Genomic DNA, 23,881 nt, shown 5'->3' on the forward strand with positions numbered 1-23,881 from the left:
TTTCACAGCAGGAAAGGTTTGAGGAGGAGCAAATGCAAGAAAACAGTCATAACAATGTCAAAGAAACCGAAAGAAACTTTTCCATCAAAAGCAGTCATCGATTGGTTCTTCGTGTTTTCCTACTTTGCCATCATTATTAAACAGATTGAGCAACCCTAATCTCCTCAGACGAGTCTCCGTCTTTGACAGCTGTACAGTTTTCTGTTTACTAAATCGTTCATTGTGGTTCTGTTTCCTAGCGCTTGTCAAATATGTAGTTGCACACAACGACACAGCTTGAGGCGTGAAAGGTTACAGTAAAGTGCAATTCATTGCAGCACACCTCGCGTTTTTAGGTCCAAGGTGTTGTTGCTTTTTTTACTCATTGCATTTGTTATTTTTACAACACTGGACATAAGACAACAACATGAAAATGTCCCTGTGTTATGTATCTGTTCCATCCTGTGTTACATCCTGTGGGTCTTCCCAGTGTTCCTGATTGTGTATTCCCTTCACCTTGTCCTTGTGCCAGACTCCTCCCTCCTTGTGTGCCTTTTCCCTGTGTAATGCTGAAGCCCCGCCCTCATTGTTTCCAGCGGTGCCTCGTTGTCCGTCTTCCCCTGTGTATTTAGTCTGTGTGATTTTCTTTTTTTTTTTTAGTTAAATAAAGAATGTTTTGGATTTTGCCTTATCTGGACTCCTGTCACCTCCTCTGCACCTGAGTTTATTTCCCACCACACCCCGACGTGACAGTATCTCCGTTTATTTTGTAGTGAGCAAAATCCTATTAAGCGTGTGGCATACCACGCAGAACACATCACTCGGGATAACAAGTGCTGATCAATTCATCACTTCTTGTTATCTTTCAACAAATAAACAACCAAAAAGTCTGTACTGAGTGTGTATGATTAGCACAGGCCATGCAAAATGGTAGGACTTTTATTTTTTAAAATTTATTTTCAATTTGGTTCCTTCCTGCGCAGGAATAAATACTCAGAAGCTTAAAGGTTGTTGTTGGATCTCATTTTTTTTTAAACTTCTCATCTGAAGCTTGTAAATCGGAGTTACAAATAATTCCACCTCACAGTCACAGTACTTTATAGTGTCCCCTCTCGATTATTAAGAAATATAAACATTTTAAAAGACCAGTGTAACAGACATTTTATATTTCACATATATGTTTTATATTATATGTAAACTGTTTCATAACATGTGTGTTGTGCAAACTATCACAAGCTTGCATTATGTAACTGTGATCATTGCAGCAGCTGACTGCCTGCATGCCGTCGCAGAACAAGCACATGTTCTATACTTTACTGTATATATCTGTTGGTCTGATGTTATGCAGAAAAACCACTTATGGTACTCCAACGGCCTGGAGCGAGACGTTTCAGTACACAGTCACTGTTAAAATATCTCTCTGTGACTTTAACTTTGGAGCGTGCACTGCTCCAGCCTCAGTATAACTGTGCCTCTTCTTGCAAGAATAAAACATTTAAAAGTTCTGTTTCAAGATATTCCTAATTTCAGTTTAAAAACACTCAACAGCGGGTAAAATCATTTCCCACCAACCGAGATATGCCACAACAACAATATCCCAAGTCCAATTTCAAAATAGCCGCATCTGTACGATGTGTCATTGCTGCAAGGTGATAAATATGTAATATAACAGCCGGTGACCAGTCCCGTTTTAGAAGTTGCAGTGCTTGAATTCAGACTGTGGTTGACTTTTTGCTGGCTTGATGATGATTAACTTCTCTAATTTCTTACTACCTATACAGTTGAAGCTCTATCGGCTATCTGACTAGTGATGAGACACCACAGGATCTCACTGACAGAATCTCAGTACTTGGTAAACAATCACCACAGAGCACAAGAGAGATTGGATTGTCTTCACTTCGTGTAGATTTATTTGAACAAGCACATGTTTTATGGCTTTTTAGGTAGAGTGTAAATATCTGTAGGTCTGAATAAACAGTATATATTTTGCATTTCAAAAAAGGATGTTGAGTGTGTAATTGCAAGATTTGGGTTCGGTTTAATCCATTTGTTAAAAACCTGTTCCCATTACATTGTTTACACCACATCTGTAACCCATTTGCTTTTGTAGTTTTTACCTGTTTATATTTTGGGAAATAATTCTAAATGGAAAATATGACAATTTTCGTTCATATTCATACATGTCCCTCCACTAATCTGAAAGAAAAGAAATGGAGTTTCCTCCAAGAGTCAATAAAGGATCAACATGATAACACTTACCTAAAACATTAGATCAAAGCACACAGGAGTGTTCCTGCATTTTCACACAAACCTTTAGTGATCTGGTGTTAAATATACTCTGTGAAAACCAGTAGAAGGGGAAAAATCCGTCTACAGGATATTCCTCAAGTTTTCAGGAATTGACAGAACAGGTTATCGTACAATCAAGGTTATTTATTTAGCAATTACTTACATGAAATGCATACCTACAAGGCCTTGGACTCAGCTCCCCTGTCTGTCTGTCACCTCACAGTCAGCGCACATCAGGAAGAGAGAGCGCCGATCGTTGAGAGCAGGGCGTATTTATCTGACTCCAATGCCCCTTCCTTCTTCCTTTTTTGTGCATACTTCTCTTTTCTAATACATATTATTGGGTGAAGAGTCCATAAGCATTTACATAAGTGGGTATGTTCTAAAATGGCAATGCGTACTGAGCATTTACATAAATGAGTGTATCCCAAAATGGTAATGTGGACTTTGTGAAATCCTTTCTTCTGTTTGTGAGAATATGTCACGACAAGATAATAAGTGTGTCTGTAAACAGAAGGAAATATATATAACCCGTAAGATCCTCACTTATTCCCAAGGAGTGTGTCATGACAAGGTAATATGTGTGTGTAGAGCAAAGGTGGTATATACAGCCCGTGTGAGACCCTCTTTATACTGGTTTTCTCTAAACATATGAAAGCAGAAACAGGAACTTATCTTACACTGCATGTTGGCATGAAAAGCTCATCGTACATCTCAAGTTCCTGAAACGTGTCTTATCTTTGAGTAACTGTGTCTAGCACTTAAGCGCAGCGCCTCAGCAATTTGCAGAAGTATGAGCTTTGCAGAAGTATAAACTTGCAGAATCATGATGAACTTTTCCAATCTGTTCTTGTGTACTTTTAACCCTGCAAAGGAACATGATTAAAACTCTTATTTCTCTTCAGTTAGGAAGGTCAGCAACCAATGTGCAGCTGCACATGTTTCTGCCTATGAAATGTCCTGTTCTCAAGGGAACCTCAGTCACACGCCTGCACTGCTCAACACTCACACCTGTTTATCAGTATATTGACATTAGCGCAACAGATTGGCACATTGCACGTCCCTTGCTTTGACAAAAGATGAGAACACAGGCTTCTCCTCCTCTTGACAGGTTAGAGACAATTAAATGTTACTTTGCTTATGATATGTTGATGACAAAAAAAACGTGTATTAAAGGGCCGAACCTCCGGCTATTCGGGGTGTTGTTTTAGACGGTGAACCTGCGCGTTGACTGGACGACTCCCTGCTTTTGCAACTGCAGCGCTTGTAACATTTAATGTGATTGAGGAAATAAATTACGAGAACGAGAGAAGTTGTCGGACTGAATTCTTCTGGAGGCGACACCAAGCTTCCAATAATTGCACATGCTAACACTGTTCTAGTAATAACTCAAAGTCTGAAGAGCAGTATCCCTTTCAGAGGATTGATCACAAAGATAATTGTCACCAAGAACGCCTTTCAGCTTCGTTGACGGAGCGAGGGTTTAGGTGACAGGGAAACATTAACATATCTAAGTCGTTTGATAAATCAAACGTTTTTCCGCAGATGGAAAAACTTCACTCACAGTTCAGATATCATGTTGTTCTTGAACTAGAACTTGTGTCGCTTAATCCTGAACATGCAGACAAGGCCTTCTGTACTCACCAAACCAAACAATAAACGTTATCTCATCAAAGTTATTTCATGTCTGTCTTGCTGTAAGGTCATCCTTTTCTCACCACGTAACTCTCTTCCTTGAGACAGAAGCCACAAGGCCGGGACCTTGGCCTCTAGGATACATATAGGCATTTACCTTTCTTCCAAGTCACTTGATTTAAACACCAATCACATTCCTCCTAAGTTAATGCATTAGGTCTCCTCAAGACGATTTTGGTCATGAACCAATATTTAGCTCATTTAAAACAGCCTTTTCTAATCAACTACTTCTCATTTCTCCAGCCACCTCCATCTGTTTGTCCATCTCTGTACTAGTTACAATCAGAAAGCCATACATTTCTTCCTGATACATGTTGAATCAATGATTACAGGATAAATTACACATTTCTCATTCACATTGCCCTGCGCCTCTTTCAGGAGCATCAAGGTCACCTGAATTTAATATTGACGTCCATTCCTCTGAGCTGTTTGAAGGTTTTAGAGGTGCACAGACTGTGAGAGACTGTGAGAAGCATATCCCGTATGTGGCTGTGAGAAACTCTTATCGTTTCTGTCTCACAGAGATAAGATGTGAAAAGGCAGCCTTTACAGAAATAAAGTAACATCAAACAAGGTGCACACATCCAACAACGTAGAATTGTAGCATTAAGAAAGCCAGTGCATCATTTCAATAGAATAAAGCACTTGTGGAAAGGCATGGGAGGGATTAACCGAGATACTTTGAGACCAAAACTTAGAGGTGTTAGATAAAATACCGAGATGTGACACCAACTGTAAATATAGATCGGAAACAAACTGTTTTGAAGAGTATCTCAGTGAGCTGCTCCATCAACCAGCCCTCTGTTCACTGTATGCTGCCTGCATGCACGTCCTCTTTCCAGCCGTCGCAGAACAAGCACATGTTCTATATCTTACTGTATATATCTGTAGGTCTGATGTTATGCAGAAAAACCACTAATAGGAGGAAGACGTTCCAGTACTCACTGTTAAAATATCTCTCTGTGACTTTAACTTTGCAGCGTGCACTGCTCCAGCCTCAGTATAACTGTGACTCTTCTTGCAAGAATAAATCATTTAAAAGTTCTGTTTCAAGATATTCCTAATTTCAGTTTAAAAACACTCAACAGCGGGTAAAATCATTTCCCACCATTTCCCATATGCCACAACAACAATATCCCAAGTCCAATTTCAAAATAGCCGCATCTGTACGATGTGTCATTGCTGCAAGGTGATAAATATGTAACATAACAGCCGGTGACCAGTCCCGTTTTAGAAGTTGCAGTGCTTGAATTAAGACTGTGGTTGACTTTTTGCTGGCTCCATGATGATTGACTTCTCTAATTTCTTACTACACTTGAATATCTATCGGCTATCTGACTACTGATGAGACGCCACAGGATCTCACCGACAGAATCTCAGTACTTAGTAAACGATCACCACAGAGCACAGGAGAGATTGGATTGTCTTCACTTCATGTTTATTTGCAACAATAACCTTTCTGTGGCCCCTGTTCTCCATCTGATTATAATCATTATCGGTAGACTTTTCGAGAAATCGCATAATTCACCGGCACTCACTTTTGACTGGAAGAACACATTATTTTCTTACCGCCCCCCTATTGCTTTCTTATCTGTCTCCCGTGGCCTTCAGCTTGTGATTCTGCTGCTGAGACCCAGAAACTTGTAACCTCCACCACAATTGCCATAATAGATAGATATGTAGTAGCGTCCCACATTTACAGACATCAACATCAATGGAATAAATTAAACACACAAAATAAGTAATACAATAAAATAAGAGCAGGGATGGCAGATATACACAAAATAAAAATCGAAAATAAATATTGTACCAATGCTCCGCTGACCCTGCAGGAGCTGGTGGAGAGTGTGGTGCGAGTGGTCCAATATGGACAATAGTTTCTTCAGTGTCCTCCTCTCCACCACCTGTTCCACATGCTCCTGCTTGCAGTCGATGATGGAGCCGGCTTTCTTAACCAGTTTGTTAAGTCTGTTGGTGTCGCCGGCTCCAATGCTGCTCCCCCAGCAAACAATGACGAAGTGCAAGACACAACCGACTGATAGACTATCTCCAGCATCTTGCTGCACATGTTGAAGGATCGAAGCTTCCTCAGGAAAAAGAGTCGACTCATCCCCTTCTTGTAGGCAGCGTCGATGTTGGCCTTTCACTCAGTAGCAATGGTTGGATGGTGTTAAATGCACTGGAAAAGTCAAAGAAAGTGAGTTTCAGAGAGACACCGGTTCCATCCAGGTGCGACTGAGCTCATTGCAGCAGGTAGATGATGGGGTCATCCACTCCCACATGGGGCAAAATGGTAATCAAATTGGAGAGGGTCCAGCGATGATTTCACCTGCGGTCTGAGGTGGGCCAAGACCAGCCTCTCCAGCACCTTTATCACATGGGAAGTGAGGGCAACCGGTCGGTAGTCTTTGAGGCCAGATGACATCGACTTCTTTGGGAAAGCGACCAGGCACGACGTCTTCCGCAGCACCGGGACTTCCTCCTGCCTCAGGCTCAGGTTGAAGAGGTGCTGCAGGACACCAGACAGCTCCACCATTGGAAGAGCCCCATTGATGTTGAGGCTCAGTGATTGTGCAGCTCAGCAGGGGGAGGGGCGGAGAGGGGGGGCAGAGAGGGCGGTGTTTAGGAGGTCTAATGTGTGGGGGAGACTGAAGAGGGCCATAAACTGAACCTATTGAAGAAACAGTTTATCTCGTTGGCCCTCTCCAGGGAGCCCCGTGGCTGTCTCCCTCAAAGCTGGTGATTTGTTTCATCACGGTCCACACCTCCCTCATGTTGTTCATCTGGAGTTTGGCCTCCAGCTTCATCCTGTAGGAGTCCTTGCCCTCCCTGAGCTTCACCTTCAGGTTGCGCTGGACTCTCCTGAGCTCATCCCTGTCGCAAAAGACCTGAAAGCAGCTTTCTTCTTGTTAAGGCATAAAATATGCCTCAAATAAAAGAGACGTGGGTTTCTTAATTTTAGCCAGACTTCATCTTCCCCTTGCGGAGTACGTACACACTTCAGTTCGCCTACCGATCTGGCATCAGAATGGATGACGCCATCATCTTCCCGCTAGAAAGATGCCTTTCTCACCTGGAAAAGTACAAATACTTGTGTATTCTGTCTGCATGAATAACAGTGCTATTGTGGATTATTTTACGGTTGTGTACTACTGTTTTCTGCACACGTTTCAGTAACTGCTGCAGGAGGACACTCAGAAATAATCCACTGGCCCTGTCCACCATGGCCTTAGCAGACAGGAAATGTAGCCTGCACGTGCTCATGAGTCTCTGGTGCACGAGAAGAAAGAGGGTCCTCCCCCCTGCAGGCACGTCACACTTGAGTGTCGCGCGGGACTGAGGAGTGAACTGTAGAGTCTCTCCCGACGAGGCTGGGTGTGGTTACGCAGGTAGAAACATAATTGGGAGCAAATTTCTCCATCCGTCGCTCGGCTCGTGGATTTTGCACAAAATGGCATAATGAAAGCGAGAAGAGCGAGAGAGAAGTGTCGCTGCACGGACCTCCAGATGTTACAGACGTCACGGTGGGAGTTGGACCCTAAAAGTAAGTTGGCCAGCAGCTCAGTTGTTCGACATGGTCCCATTGTTTTGGGACCTTTAACAGCGACACGGCACGCTTGTGTTCATGACTTGTGAATGTGTGTGTGTGTGTGTGTGTGTGTGTGTATGTGTGGAGGTGATGTTAATGCTGTGTAGTGACATGTAACGCTATGCTGTATATGGCATCTTACGTTGTTCTGTGACGCAGTTTTGCAAAAAAAAAAATATTAACCATTAAAGTAATTAGCCTACACGTGAGTCAGTGACTCAACCATTTTACAACTTGCGATGACCACCATCACGAGTTAAAGATCTGTGACTTAAGACGATGAGCAGCTTGCCCAGTGTAACCAAAGGCTAGGTAACGAGACCATGAGCCATGCATGTACTTTGCTTTACTGAAGTCGTAGTAGTTACACCAAAACAAGGACTTGAGTGAGAGAACAAAAGGGAAAAATGTGACTAGTTGCTTAATAAACATGTAAAAGAAGAAAACACCCTGGCACAAGTCTTCATCTCGTGATTAGTTAGACAGCTGCGTAAACATCGTAGTCTCAAAATATTACATTTGGTATTATACTACTTCAAAAAGTACACCAATTGATATATTCTATGCTTGTGGACTTAGCAAATGTTGTGCATGTGCATATCCTTTTTATAAATGTATGCATAGTAAATATAAAGAGAGTCATCGTGTAAGTGTCCTTTTTAAAAGTGTGGATCCTTCATCACATCCAGGTTTTACATGAAGACAATAAGATTAGGAAGTGGCCAAATCGCCGCTTATTCCCGTGCAGGCGTGAATGCACCACTCGTCAAGGTGTTACGGTACGGGGCCACGCAGCACGGAGAAGCCCAGCTCAAATGAAATGATGATATTCATATTCAAACGACATATCCTTAGTGAATTCAAATTCCAATGCAGTCTTGTTCAGACTGACCCCTGTTATGTCCATGCGTATGGCCTTGATATTTTACTACAGTTTTGGAGAAAATTGAAATCAAAGTCTGCTTAAATGAACATAATTTCACAATCTTACTATATTTAAACGGCTATAAAAACAGATCCTTAAAAATGAAAAGTAAAATTCCAAGGCAGTTTTGTTCAGGCTTTACTTTACAAGTTTAAGGATCAGCTTTTATAGCTGTTTGAATATTGGGAGATTATGAATATCATTATTTCATTGAAGCTTTCTCCAGAACTGTACAGTAAAATCTCAAGGCCATACACATGTGCATGGCAGAGGTCCCCCTGGACCAGGCTGCATTGTTATTGTACTTTACAAATTTAAGTGTCTGTTTTTGTAGCTATTTTGAATATTTGGAAATTAAGTTTAAATTTATTTTCATGCATGCGGCTCACTCTGCGAATGAGTGCTTGCCCGCAGTTCTTGACCGACTGAGGCTTCAGCCAATGCTGGTTTTAAGGGAGTCGTGCAGGCACATGGCTGCAGGCGGACAACAGAGCGCCAGCAGACCTCAGACCAGCTGAGACCTAAATTTGCTTGTTGTGCAAGTATGAGATCATCATCATACAAATCTGCAGTCATGTGGGACATTTTTCAACAGTCTTCAAAGAACATAACCAGAAGCCACAGAGATGGATACAACCCGTCACACCTGTGTGTGTGTGTGTGTGTGTGTGTGTGTGTGTGTGTGTGTGTGTCATTGTATTCTATACTTTGTTCCTTTTGTCTGCCATCTAAGCTTGTTCTTATTTCTCGTTTAGATAAGTGTTAAATGAATAAGCTTTATTGTGATTACCATCATTATTATCAACCACACAATATGCTTGTTAAGAGACCAAGAATTGATTGCACAATACGGACGGAATAGCATATGAATCTAGCGTTACGTGTTACAATAAACCAGAAAGTTAGTGTTTTCTAATACACATGGCATTTGTTATCAAAACTAAAAGCCAATCTGCCCTTTGGTCGGGTGTCAGCGAGTCTGTTTCCTGGGTTTTGCAGTCGCTGCAGAGCAACTGTAGGCATGGCTTTAGAAACTGCAGCCGGCACTGTTTTTGTGAAGTTATTGGGGCTCTTAAGCACATGACATGATGACAGCACTGTGCAAACATTTACAAAAATATTTGCCTGAGTTATGGGGGCCAGAAGAGGGTTGAACTTGTTTTTTCCCACTTGGGAAGTGCGGCATCTAGGGGGGAGAGAGTAGTACTGAAAATAATGACATGTTTTAAATTTTAATGAATTTGTATTTACACAGACATACAGACAGACAGAGACACACACACACACACACACACACACACACACACACACTACACACACACACGCACACACATTGTCAAGGCAGTGACAGTCATCGCAAAAAATAATTGTGATCTCAATATTTATTTGTGTCGTAACAGTACAGCCCTCGCGCTTGGTACACTTCCATCATGTTTAATTCATGCAGAACGTTCTGTATCACACACATGCTTACCCAGGGATGTTTGTTCATGATTATACTTTTGGTTACTTAAGCTTTGTTTTAATTGGTTTCAATGAGTCATCATTTTCCCTCAACAATTATTGTTAGTTTGGTGTCCGAGTTGCTACATGACACAATGTGAGGAAGGTGAAGAAGACTTTTGATGGGAATAGCATTACATTCTTGCATTATTTGGCCAGATGGTAGCAGAAGGAGCATGCTCACATGATGTCTTTACAAACACATGACCCTTGCAGCTTAAAAACAAGAGACAAGGACAAGGGCTGTATTATGCCGACGATAGATTAATTTTTTTTAGATGTAAGATTGTGTCCTAAACATTTTGCCACAGCTGTTTACAACTCGTACTATTATTTTTTTTTCAGGAAAGTGACCTCCTCAACCTTTAACATCAACAGATGACAAAAATGCAGTCTTTGGCATGGAGGAATGGACAGAATGGACCACTTTCACAATCCCAACAGGCTGCTTTTCAGTTAAGCTATGGCACAATGAGGAATCAGAAAAATGGGACCGCAAAAACGTCAAAACAGTATATGACCACACAAACAGGAGCTCTACCCCCACAAAATGCTCAACTCGTGCATTACTATGGAGCTTTCTTTCAAAGACAGCCATCAAATTGGCAGACAACAGCTGTTCATAATCAGGCCTTTTCAGCTGGAGGGAACAATTATCTGAAACCCTCGCCTGCTAATTTGCAAAGTGGAAACCTTACTTTTCAACAAAATTTTCATTCGAACACTGCACAGAACTTATCGACCCAGCGTCCACCCAACATGACTGTAACAGACATCGCATCCCCACAGAAAGAAATTTCTGCAAATTGCAACCAATCAGTTGTGTCTGGTTGCCAACATTATTGGAATTCGAACAGCAATTTTCACAACTTAAATGGAGAGCCGACTAAACCTGTTTCGCCATACACTACAACAGCGACCTCGCTTCAACATAGAGAGGTGGCTTACAATGGCACAATGGGGCCTGCTGCCAAACACCAGAGACCAACCGCTCGCAGACAAAACAGCACTCGGCATGGTTTCAAGGCACCATGTTATAATGAGGCTATCTCTCAGTCTTTCAGAAACAACATGAAAACAACAAACTCATCAAGTGGACAGAATTTACACGTTTCCAGCACGAGTCCGATTTCTCAACAATACTCAACACACAACAATGGGGGAGAGGCTACCTCCTCCATGAACTTAAAATCCTATAAGAGGCAGTGTGACACCAACCTCTTTTTGTCAAAACCTGAGGCACAGCAGGAAATACTCAAACGTCGCCAATCAATTGCAAGAATTGAGGACTATCTACGTATGCTGTCCACTACTGACTCGGATCAAAATATGCAACCTGTAACATTAACTGTCACTGAAATAAATAACTCAAATGCCTCCCAGGTCATACCACAAAGTTCGAGACATTCATCGCCTAAAGCCTCTTTGCAAAGTTCTGTACCTAATGTCTTTAATGTCTCAGAAACAGGAGATGCAATTGGACATGCAAGTCAGGCAGCATTTTCTCCTGAAAGCAATGTTGGTTCTTTAAGTGGTGCGTCACAACTGGTGCAGTTGCCTGAAGGCATTGAACCACAGATAAATGAAAACCAATCATCTGTCCAAAACAATTGTGAAAGGCATGAAATGCTATCAGTCAAATCAAATGACAGCGCCATTCACTTGTCGCCTGGTCGCACAAGAGCTATTGCTGTTGTGCAACCCCTGTTACATGAAAGCTACCAGGTTGCCAGCAAGCATAACAGTGCTAACACCATCAGTCAGTTGTCTGAGGGAACCGCAACAGATGAATCTTTGAGTAACCCAGAAAAGTTATTTACATCACCAAAAACCAATCCGGTCATGAATCTGAAAGTGGGACATTATCTTCAACTAGAAAACCCAAGCGTGAGCCAAAATGATGATAATGACAAAAGGGAGATGCTAATAGATGCTGAAAGGGTAGAGCTTTCCTCAGTCCCAACAACACCATGGACACCAGTCACATTAACTAAGTTAATACAGGATTTGGAAAACTCTCAGATCCAGTTAAAAGAGTCTACAGTGTTTTCTGTGCACAAAATAATGAGCATGTTTTGGGATGGCAGCGCTAATAACTTGAAAAGTACGCTTAGGTCACAGATATGCAATCATTTATTCACTGAGGTTAGACAATTCTGCAGTGAACATTCGACACGAGAGTCTGCCATTCTGTCACAAGTAAACAGCTGCTTTGAGACACAACTCAAAAACTACCATGTCCTTCAAGATAAGGAGGTTTATTTAGAACTGCCCTACAAGTCTTCATGGTTGAATGTTAATGAGCAGCTTGACGACATTGACAAAGATTTTGACTTCCCTCCATCTTTAAAGTATCTTAATATGCTCAAGAGCGACAGTCAACTAGATACAGAAGATGTCGAGACCGACAACAGCATTGTTGCACAAACTGCAAAAGAGGTGTCAAACAAGATGTTTTCATCAACAGAGCTTGAACAGGTTCACCTAAGTGAAGAAGAACAAGACTCCTCATCAACAGGGGTTGAACAGGAACAAGACTCCTTTGTTGAAGCAACTCCAACACAAACGGCCTCTCCTACTGAAATGGAGAGCGTGGATTCCAATGAGCCCCACCTATACTCCTTTAAAATCCATGTTTTTCCACCAGAAGATGCCAAAGTTATCTTTGAGCAAGCACAAAGCAATCTGCCAGAAAATATGGACATGAACTCTCAGCCTGAAAGAGTCTTGGATATCTCTGTGGAGGAGGAGCTACCTAAGGCTATCAATGGCACATTGAGTGACTCAAAACTGGAGAACAAGACATTTTGTCCAATCGAAGAGGCTTGCTGCATTGAAAGATTGATGGAAACAACTTGGGCGTCAAATGTCACTTCCTTAAGTAAATGCCAGTGCAAGATCCAACAAAGTCAGGAAGATAACACTTCAAAAACCTGTGAAAAGGAAGTGATGGCAGTACAGGAGAAAGATGCGTTTAGGTCCGACGGAAAACTCCACTCTGCTATAGTAAGAGAGAATCAAGAAAATGGTGTGGTGAGCGTCAACAATCAGGCCATGGCATTTCTTTGGCCTCAGATAACCAACGTATGCAGTGAAATCATTGATCTGTCTGAAGTTGACACACCTGACTCTCATTCTGAGTCACAGAACATTGACCATATAAGCATAAATAGTAGCCAGTCAAGCATCTTACTCTTAAGTGATGACGAAGAACATCTGTCCAGCAGTGAAAGTGAAACTCCCAACCAAATACCAAGTAATTCTGAACAAGCTCAGGTGAATTTGAGAAACAGTAGCCAGTCAAACAGTTCAGACAAGAAAGAGACCACTGCAATTTTCAGAAGTTGCACCGAAATTCAGTCCGACCCAGAAGTGGAATATGTACCAGATCAGTTAAAATCTACAGAAAATATGCACTCATGTACTTTGGTCAGAAGTCAGAAAACAACTGAAAATCCCTCTTGTAGTGAAAGTGAAGTTGCCAGCCAGATGACAGATGTTGAAGAAAACTGTGGACAAGCACAATTGACATCAACAAATGTGGAAGAGTCATCATCAGAAACTGAAGAACAACCAACTCAAACTAGTGCGACAGGTACCCCACAGACAACTTGGAGTGGTAAACTAAAGAGACCAAGTAGTCCTAGTCAATTTTTACCCCTCTTGAAGAAATCAAAGAAATGCAAATCCCTTGTTGATTTAGGCTCGCAGCCTGTCCTTGAGGGCGCTTCACAATGTGGGAAAGCTCTTGTTCATGCGACTGACAACGAACCTCCGGCCACTGATGTTCGAACTGTAGAACTGGTTCTGTTTGGCTCAAAGGCATCAGACAAGTGTGTTTTACTTGGCAGTAGAAACAAGCACATCTCATCTCCAGAGGCTGTGTCAGATGTAGTGCCAAGGCCTCCAAAAGTGCTCACTGTGAGGCTCAGTCCCTTGAAGAGAAAGGCAATTAAAACTGTGCTAACATGGAATTATTCAGTCAAACGGCTTTACAAAAGATGGAAGATTAGTTTACCACCAACTAAAATGAGGCACGGAATAAAACTAAAAGCTCGGAAATGTAGTTTTGCCTCTTTACCTGAGTGGAGAATCGTGAAATCTGATACGATTAGCCCTGCTGACACTGAAGAGCTGCCAGTTTCTCCTGAAATGAGCATCTTGAGTGGAAAAACTGAGCCACACCTGAATCTGAGATGGAGAAGGTCTCACTCTGAAGAATTCCCATGTGAGGAGAAGATGGAAAAACACACGGCCATGCTCGAGCAGCCTGCTGATCTGGAGAGCAATAACGCTGGAAATGGAAACCAAGCTGTGTCAACTCTCCAGAACAACAATGCCCTGAAGTTCAGTGTCTTACCGGTTTCCTTTAATTTCGGATCCGATGGGAGAAAGGAAACCAAGGATCCCGTTCCAGGTAAATCATAATTTTGAGATGAAAGAGGGGCAAAAACAATTTTAGTATTTCCCCCCCAAAAAGTCAGGTGTCTTGTGGGAGAATTATATATTCCAAATGTAATGCAGCAGAGGCCACGATTTAGATGTTAGAAAGTGCCAAGAACATTTCCACACTTCCCACAATGCAACTCGATAGTGTCTTTTGCTAGCTGTTGTGGAAATGTATCATGTTTTGTTTTTTTAGATGTGACTTGTATCACTCACTCTGAACATATTGCTAAAGCAGAACTCGCCAAACTAAAATAACTAATGTATATTATGTCTAACTTGCTGTACTCTCTTCCTGATGTCACAAACTAATAACCCTTTCCCGTGGAAAAGAAGGAGCTCTGACCATACAGCGGAATAAGTGTCTGTTTAATAACATACTTAAGACATGTTTTCCTCATTGAGTTTATTTCTCACAGGAAAATTATTTAGATTAATTTATTACCACATACTTTCCTGTCTGGGTCAGACTGACCTTTTGGCAGATCATACAATTTTCCCCACATCACTTTTCAGGTTCAAACTAGTGAGTTCAAAATGGCAGATCCTCTGTAAAATCAGCCCTAAACATTTCCTGACATGAGTTCATATACTTTCATTCAGTCATAGTTGCCTCAGCCAATCAGCATTGAGAAGCTCCGCCCGTTATTACCGCCGTCCTGCTGTTGCTCAAATGAACTGTTGCCGGTCATATCTTCCACAGCAAGTATAAAGCAGAACTAGTGGTTATTTCTTCCATAGTTGATAGTGTTGTGGTTAAAAAGATAGTCCCTTGCAGGCAGAAGTGTCCCAATCGCTCTTACTGCTATACGTCCTGTGTTTTGAATCTGACTTGAGATCCCACAAAATACTCGATCAGATGGCACTTAGTGATTCCACGACGCACTGACCGAGACCAGAGACTGGATGAAGGTGTTCTTTACTCCACGTCAACTTTATTCATAACACCAACAGGTTTACAAATAAAATTGGGTTGGCTCTGGATTCCGCTGACGGCGAGCTAGACCCCTCAAACCGTCAGAACCAACTAACTAGTAAAAACCCCAAAACATTTGGTAATAAACATGTTTTTGTGCACAGACTGAAGGTCCCTCCCTCCTCACATCTGGTCAGTTTCCTGTTGCCCAACTTTATTCAGAGCATCCAAGTGTTTTTCCTTGAGCCTGGGCTTGATTGTCTAATTTCGGGGAACATAACAATGTGACAGTTAGTGCTGACCGGATGTGTGGTGCAATCTTTTATACATATATCAGTGACATCACTCTGGTTATGCAAACGTGATTATAGTAAACATTTTTCTTCCACAGTAGCGGAAAAGATCGCTCTTTTCATTGAGAGAAGCGATGGCGATAAGCCACGCCCCCTTTGGTGTGAACACCCTTTTATTGTCAAGCAAGTAAACTAACACGGTAAACGTTTGGTGTGAACGCAGCATAGGGCCTTTGATTAGAGCAACTGTGCCCAAGGGCCCGGCCCCCAATGGCGTGTGAGCTCCACCCACCATTCATTTTCCACCGTCAGTGAGCAGGAAGTATGCAAAATAAATTGCCAAACTCCACTGCTTTGTCTAGATAAGTAAGACCCCCCCCCCCCCCCAAAAAAAAAGATTCATAAATTTTAAAATATAAAAAGGGGGTTTCTGTCCATAATTTAGATGATTGTGTATTTTTTAATGCTTTGTTTTGAAGAAAGGTCTTTATTTTTCAGAAAAGCCCGATCTTGTTGAAGGAAAGGACAACAACCGCACAAAAACTGTCATGGCAAGAGGTAATGAATAAAACTTGCTTTGCATTTCTTTATTATTTAGATGACAGATTGTTTTAATTATTAAAAATGAACTTCTCCGTAGGTACATGGTATTCAAATGCTGAGAAGAAGACTACATTTTCCCCTCCCGCCCGCTGCAGCCTCTTCCATGTGTTTAAGAAGAAATACATGGAGATGACGCAGGCAAATGTGGAGAAATAACACAACGGATGGAGGTTTTTGGAAAAGGGACAGTAAAATATTGTCTTGTATGTGGGAAATTCTTAATTTGAAAGAGTTGCCTCCAAGATTGTTACAGAAATGTTTTGTTATGTTTTTAAAGGAGCCATTGGAAGTTGCCAGTTTTGCCAATGTCTGTCAAACAAGTTACTAAAGCAAAGGGGTCATGTGTCCTCATCAGTTTGTCAGTATCCAAAAATCTAACTTTTTTAAATGCTGTTTAGTGTAGTTATATATTTACATATTTTTCTACGTTAAGAATACGATTATTTTTCTACAGTATTTTTGTCTTTTCTACAATATTTTTGTCTTTTCTACAATGTTTTTTTCACAAAAGTTGTCTGGATTTGCAGGTTGTACATTAAATACATAAGGTACTGGTTAAGTTAAGCGTGCTAAGTTTAAGGAAAGTGAGTGAATTCAGCAGCGGGTTCCCAGAAAGGTGAAACGTTTGGTGTCTAGTTATATCACCAACTTTAGATACTGTATTCAGAGAGGGCACTTGCAATAAGAAGGGGAAGCACGAACAAGGATTGTAGGATGTTTGACTGAGGCTGGTCCGTTACTTTTAAGACCAACTCATTTTGGATCTGCATTAAATCTTTTCACATCAAATTCTGAAGTCTGTCTTGTCTTTGACGTCTAACTTGTTTTTTTTGATGTCTCTAAAGCAGTGTGGTGCATCAAAATAGACGAGCGCCATGAGGTATATCTAAATAACCCATGGTGCTGCGGCACATTAAATAGGCTGGAGTTTTTTTTCAGCGTGAGAAACACGATGTGTGGCGGGAGGGCGTGATTTAAGAACGAAATGCGTGACAATCACGCTCAATGCGTCACACTTGAGAGCCCTGTGTTAAGGGTAAAGGTCACTTGAACACCAGAAGCAGAAGACTGCCACCACCACTCCCCTCTTGCGTTTTAACAGTTCTATCATAGGCCTAGCTTGTTTTTTTTACTGATGCTTCTTGTTAAGGGCGAAATACACTCTTGTAACTACAACTGTGGCTGGCCACGCAGTCGGATTGACGGACTCGTTTTGATTTTTAGTTCCCCTGCGTTTTCCGTACGCCAGAAGAGTAGGTGGCGCAACGACCGTTTAGAGTCGACTATCCCATGCCCTCTTTGGGCGTGGAAAATAAAACCTGTGCAAGATAGTCATATTGTTTGTTTTCATAGACGCCCGAATGGTGCATCACTTTAAATATTGCAAGAAATTAACTAACCCGAGTGTGAAGGAAAAAATACATTTGAACATTGTTCGATGCTGTGGTTAGCCCACTATCTTTAACCAGCCCAAGAGTACATGGTCTGAAAGCTGCAGCTGGGCATGGCATTGTGCCCAACTGGGGCCCGACAGGGTCCCACAAAACATGAACTTCTTATGAACTGTCAACTTTTGGCTTCTGGGAATGATCGAAAGTCCTTGCATCAGATGAGAAATGTGAATTAACAAAAGCCTGTAGTCACTTATAACAATGCCTGCATTGACTTTCCTGTGTACTATCTCCACTGAACAAGGCCTTATTCATTTAGTGCATTACTATATTTGACTTCGGTTTACATATATTCAATGTAACCACAAATATGGGACACTTTCTCTTTGACAAGTGCCAAATTCAGTCCAAAGGTCACTCCACTCCAGGAAGTTCCCACACAACTTTGCACCGGCGTCGGCTGGACAGAAACCCTGTTTTTAGCCACTGATTAATTGAATTATGTCATGTATGGTCGTAAATCTTGTATACATATGAGGCCCGCAAGGTCATGGATCATTTCTGAAACTTATCATGTAACCAACGTATAAAAACCATGAAGAAGAGACACAGGGCACCGATCTGGTGGCAGTTGCATTTGGCTGTGTGACTGCTCTGACTTCGGTCCTTCTGCACAGAAGCTTTATTAAAATAATCAAGAGAGAAACTCTTCTTTGGTAAAGACTCTTTATTTCAAAGGTATTTCCACCTGAAACTTCCACCACACCTAGGAATTGTGGGGCGGCATTACCTTCTTTCCTTTGGTAAAGGAAGGTCTGGTGTTTCCGATGCTAAAGGAGTCAAGAAAGAAAGCATTGGAGCTCTTTTCCTTGGCATTTAGTGACTTTGAACAGCTCTTGTCATGGCGGCCTCTTAGATACTTCTGGGTCATTTCACTCTGTTAGGAACCTTTGGAAACAAAAAGGACTTTGACTGCAGCCTTAGTCTAGAAGATAACAACATAAATAATCACCCAACACCTCACACAGTCCTCGTACACACACAGTCAGTCCATATTTAAACAAGAAAGCACAGAGGACCCTCTCAGGGTTCTGGGCGATAGCACCAAACACTGCTGCATGTCAGACCATAGTTCTCCTCTCGGACAGACTCGGGCAGCTCAAACTGAGCTAGCCGGTGCAAGAGTCTCCGGATGCAGTGTTCCTCAAACTGGGCTCTTCCAGGATCTCCGATCAGGACTTTGGTGCCGTGGGTGTGGATGCAGTCGTCCAGCCAGCTGTGAAGGCTGGTGGCGAGGGCCTCGTCATAGAACATGTCCCCCAGGAGGATCAGGTCGAAGCCTTTGGGTGGTGAGCCGATCAGGTTGTCGGTCAGACAAACAGGCGGCTCCAGGCCATTCAGCTCACAGTTCATATGGGTCGCAACGGCTGCAACTGTAAGATAAAGCGGTGTTTAATGTTCAAACTTTATCTACATTGAACAGGCTCAGGTATCACTTTACAGTATTTTACTTGCTTAAGGTCAATTTTGACATCAGAGTTTGAATTTGTAAAGTTCTTGACACAAAATACTGTATTCTTAATATATTTTTTTCCCACAAAATTAAAACATTGAATATTGCATGTTTGTTATTGAATTTTAATCATTGGTAATGTTTCTAGACAATGAGAATGTTTCTTTCAAAGAATGTTATTAAACACACGTTTTCTCATCAAAACAGTCTATGACTGTACAAACAGTAACAAGTCAAGGAACAAGACAGTGTTTCAAATTATTAAGAGTAAGATTGACTTTTCAACTTCCGTTTTATTTCTTGATATATGCTGCGTTACTATGTTTAAATATGTCTGACGCCACTTTAAATCCCATATTCATACAAGACAAAATGATGACTTCACTTCAGTTTAATTAAAATGTTCTGCTTTGTACTTATCCTCAACATTTTGACCTCAAGCATTAGGATGACAGGAGTCATCTCAAATTATTTATTTATACACCTACAGGAGGAAGCTGGAGGCCAAACTCCAGAATAACAGCACGAGGGAGGTGTGGACTGGGATGAAGCAAATCACCGGCTTCAAAGTTGGAGGGAGACAGCCAGGAGGCTCCCTGGAGAGGGCCAACAGCTAAACTGTTTCTTCAATAGGTTCAGTTCACAGCCCCCCTCCGTCTCCCCCATTCAACACCCCCCCCCCAACACCTCCCTCTCTGCCCCCTCTCTGCACAATCACTGAGCCCTCAACATCAATGGGCTCTTCCACCATTCCCTTTCCCCTCCCCCCTCTCTGTGACGACTGACCAGGTTAGAAGACAGCTGAGGAAACTCCAACAGCACAAGGCGGAAGGTCCTGATGGTATCAACCCCAGGGTCCTAAAGACCTGCGCCACCCAGTTGTCTGGTGTCCTGCAGCACCTCTTCAACCTGAGCCTGAGGCAGGAGGAAGTCCCGGTGCTGTGGAAGACGTCGTGCCTGGTCCCGGTCCCAAAGAAGTCGATGCCATCTGGCCTCAAGGACTACCGACCAGTTGCCCTCACTTCCCACGTGATGAAGGTGCTGGAGAGGCTGGCTCCCTTCCTGTTCACCCTGTACACAAATGACTTCCAGTACAACACGGGGTCATGCCATCTGCAGAAGTACTCTGATGACTCTGCAGTGGTCGGGTGTATTAAGGATGGACAGGAGGAGGAGTACAGGGCAGTGGTGAGTGACTTTGTGGAGTGGGCCGGCGAGAATCACCTGCTTCTGAACGTGAGCAAGACCAGAGAGATGGTGGTCGACTTCAGGAGGAAGACAACAGCTCCGAGACCTCTGAGCGTCCTGGGAGAGGACGTGGACATGGTGGAGGAGTACAAGTACCTGGTGTGTCTCCATCGACAGCCGACTGAACTGGAAGGCCAACATCGACGCTGCCTACAGGAAGGGGATGAGTCGACTCTTTTTCCTGAGGAAGCTTCGATCCTTCAACGTGTGCAGCAAGATGCTGGAGTTGTTTTATCAGTCGGTTGTGGCCAGCGTCTTGCACTTCGCCATTGTTTGCTAAGGGAGCAGCATTGGAGCCGGCGACACCAACAGACTTAACAAACTGGTTAAGAAAGCCGGCTCCATCATCGGCTGCAAGCAGGAGCATCTGGAACAGGTGGTGGAGAGAAGGACACTGAAGAAACTATTGTCCATATTGGACCACTCGCACCACCCTCTCCACCAGCTCCTGCAGGGTCAGCGGAGCACTTTCTCAAAAAGACTCATCACGCTCCGCTGCGACAAGGACCGCTACAGGAAAGCATTGCTGCCCACGGCAATAAGACTCTACAATAAATCCCTCGGGTCCAGATCCGTGGACTAATTTTCACTGTACAGGTATATAGATAACACTGATGTATATACTTTATGTATGTTGCATACATATATTTTGCATTTTGCACATTGCACTCTGTTTACATTTAATTTAAACCAACCCCCTGAATACACTGCATTTAATTTAATTTCAGTTTGCATTTAATTTGATCTCTGAATACACCGCAGTTTTTGCTTGTTGTGTATATGTTTCTGTACATGTACATGTGTGTATGTGTGTATGTGTATATGTATACATGTGTGTATATATGTATATATATATATGTATATATGTGTATGTATGTGTGTATGTATATGTATGTGTATACGTATGTGTATATGTATGTGTATGTATGTATATGTGTATACGTGTGTGTATGTGTATATGTATATGTGTATGTACGTGTGTATATATATATATGTATATATATATATATATATATATATATATATATGTGTGTATGTATATGTGTACGTATGTGTGTATGTATATATATATATATATATATATATGTATGTATTCATTTCATTTGCTTGCATGCATATATATAATATATATATATATATATATATATATATATATATATATATATATATATATATTTATACTTATTTCTTACTTATGAATATATCTGTTACCCCTGTTCCTGTTATTTATTTTATCTGTGTGTTTAGCTTAGCTTATTTCATTGGATGTCTGTAAGTGTGGGATGCTGCTAGTATGACAAAAAAAATTCTCCTTGGAGATTAATAAAGTACTTTTCATTTCATTTCATTCATATATACTGTATATGAGTTTTTGTTGACAGATTGAGTGTATGCCAATGCCATTTGCTATTATGAAGCAATGCTGTCTTATTAATGGGAAAGTCACAAGTTCTGAGTCTCAACAGCAGATTCATAAGCATTAAGTTACAGGAGAAAAAGGAAGTGCGCTTGCTAAAAAACATATTCAAATAATGAGATACAAGCCTTAAGTTGGAAACAAGAACCAGATAGCAGGTGGTAAGAAAAGAGTCTGTTCCAGTAAGTGCCGATAAGTCATGCGGTTTCTCAGAATAACTAACGATAACGAGAATGAGAAGGTGAAGTAGATAAAGACGACGACGTCACACTTCACCCCATCCTGATGTATTGAAAGAAGGCAGGTGGAAACAGTGTTATATAACTTGGGGAGTTTGAGAAAATAGGTGTTCTCTTGGTGCAGTCGGGCAATTAACTACAATTGTGGTCTGTTGGGTTGTCAAGGGACGAGCTCTGTTTCACGGAACATCGACAGCTGATTTTGGCATTTGTTATATATATATATCAAAATTGATCTTAAACTTTCATTCAAATTCGTTGTCCTTCTTTAGAGGATGAGAACCCCTCAACGGATTTAAGATACAACAGTGGTAAGAGGGGCCCAAGGGCCCGATGACAGTGCAGTGGGGCCGTGTCTCTCCGTGTAGTGGACGTCTGTGTGCATCGATGTAACATTAGATATCAAAATAGATACAGATGCATACCAGTGTCAATGTCATTTGCAACTACATGAGCAGCGCCACATAGTTTCGCAGCGATGGCTGAGGCTCCACAGCCGCTCCCCAGATCCAGGACCGTCTTACCCCGACACACTGCAGGGTTATCCAGGAGGTATCTGCACGGGTGAGCAACGAGGTGAGACTCAACAGCAGCAGCTCACACATTAAACTGTCGTGGGGCTGAACTATTACCTGGAGAGTGCTTGTCCTCCTGGCCAGTATATGGCCCAGTACGGGTCATCAAAAGGCCACAGCTCGGGTTTTTCTCTCCAAAATCTGCATGTCGGGGTGAAAAGCCTCAGTTCAAACTCTGGGGTCAAACTTTGCTTTCCGACTACTTCTGTGTTCTCTGAAATAAATCTGCGGATGTACTCTGACCGGCAGCTGGCTGAGCAACGTCTAGGTCTGTCTGTCTGTCCAAACGCTTTGACAAACGCGTTAACATGTCGAGATCGAGGCGTTAGAAGTCGCAACATGGTCAGACACTGGGAGCACTGGGAGCACTGGGAGCTGCTCAGCCAACGCGCGCTGGTGCCAGTTAAGGTGACCGCATCGCTGCCGATGACACTCGTAACGATCACGTGTCGGTCTCAGGGGACATGAACACTTTAACACTTCACAATAGTGACAGAGGAGAGCTCAGACACCAGACAGCTCAGCGGACTATCGGAGGGTGTTTTCCACACGGAAGATAAATAACGACGGACAGAAGTTCCATCGCCGTCCTGAAAACAGGACGCACGCAATCTACGTTCCGCTTTAAAGACACACGGTTCTTACAGTGACGTCGTGTGATTTGTGTTTATGAAATGGACACAGTGTGTTGTGCGATGCTGCCACTTGCAGCCCGAGACAAAATTTGAGACAATGAAGTATGTTCATTTAACTTTATATGATGATAAATGTTTCTGTTTACAGTCTTTTCAGCTATTCGTATCTTAGATCATGAACAGTATTACACACGCCACACCAGGATACTAGGCATACTGTCGCCATATTAATGTATATTTTAGATTTCCATTAAAAGGAGATGACACAGCCCCTCCTCCTTTATCAGAATCAGAATCAGCTTTAATGGTCATGTAAATTTGCACATACAATTTCACGCCGGTTTCACATTGCTCTTTGAAGTTGTATACAATAAGCAAAAGATAAATATGAAAGAGACAAACAAAAGACATTAAAGAAGACATAAAAACTGTAAACAGTGGTCCAGAAAGTGCAGATAGTGCATGTGGAAGTGTCTGATTAATTGTTCAATTGTTCATCAGACTGACAGCCAGTGGGAAGAAGCTGTTCTTGTGTCTGGTGGTTTTGGCGTACAGGGTTCTGTAGCGTCTACCACACAGTGATGGAAGAGCAGAGGACAGACTGGATGATGACAGAGCAGTGGGA

The 23,881-nt window shown here is 42.1% G+C and overlaps 1 protein-coding gene and 1 long non-coding RNA gene across 3 annotated transcripts; one reads left to right on the forward strand and one right to left on the reverse strand.

The window, feature by feature from the left end:
* Positions 1–7,305: 7,305 nt before the first annotated feature.
* LOC137804393 (uncharacterized) lies at positions 7,306–17,012 on the forward strand. The gene is made up of 4 exons (XR_011080128.1): positions 7,306–7,507; positions 10,326–14,397; positions 16,134–16,193; positions 16,276–17,012. It is a non-coding gene; the product is annotated as an uncharacterized lncRNA (long non-coding RNA).
* A 1,391-nt stretch (positions 17,013–18,403) lies between these two features.
* On the reverse strand, positions 18,404–23,159 carry etfbkmt (electron transfer flavoprotein subunit beta lysine methyltransferase). 2 transcript variants are annotated; one of them, XM_068603153.1, is made up of 4 exons: positions 22,865–23,159; positions 22,679–22,762; positions 22,472–22,602; positions 18,404–19,062 (listed from the first exon to the last, which is right to left on the reverse strand). In XM_068603153.1, the coding sequence occupies exons 1-4, from the start codon at positions 22,960–22,962 to the stop codon at positions 18,713–18,715; spliced, it is 663 nt and encodes a 220-aa protein (XP_068459254.1). In that variant the 5' UTR covers positions 22,963–23,159; the 3' UTR covers positions 18,404–18,712. The 2 variants fall into 2 exon arrangements, with proteins under 2 accessions (XP_068459254.1, XP_068459253.1); XM_068603152.1 differs by having other exon boundaries at positions 22,679–23,159.
* Positions 23,160–23,881: the final 722 nt, after the last annotated feature.

The sequence above is a fragment of the Clinocottus analis genome, unplaced genomic scaffold (genome assembly GCF_023055335.1).
Source record: "Clinocottus analis isolate CAN_PGR_092001 unplaced genomic scaffold, fCliAna1.0.p SCAF_6, whole genome shotgun sequence".
NCBI lineage: Eukaryota > Metazoa > Chordata > Actinopteri > Perciformes > Cottidae > Clinocottus > Clinocottus analis.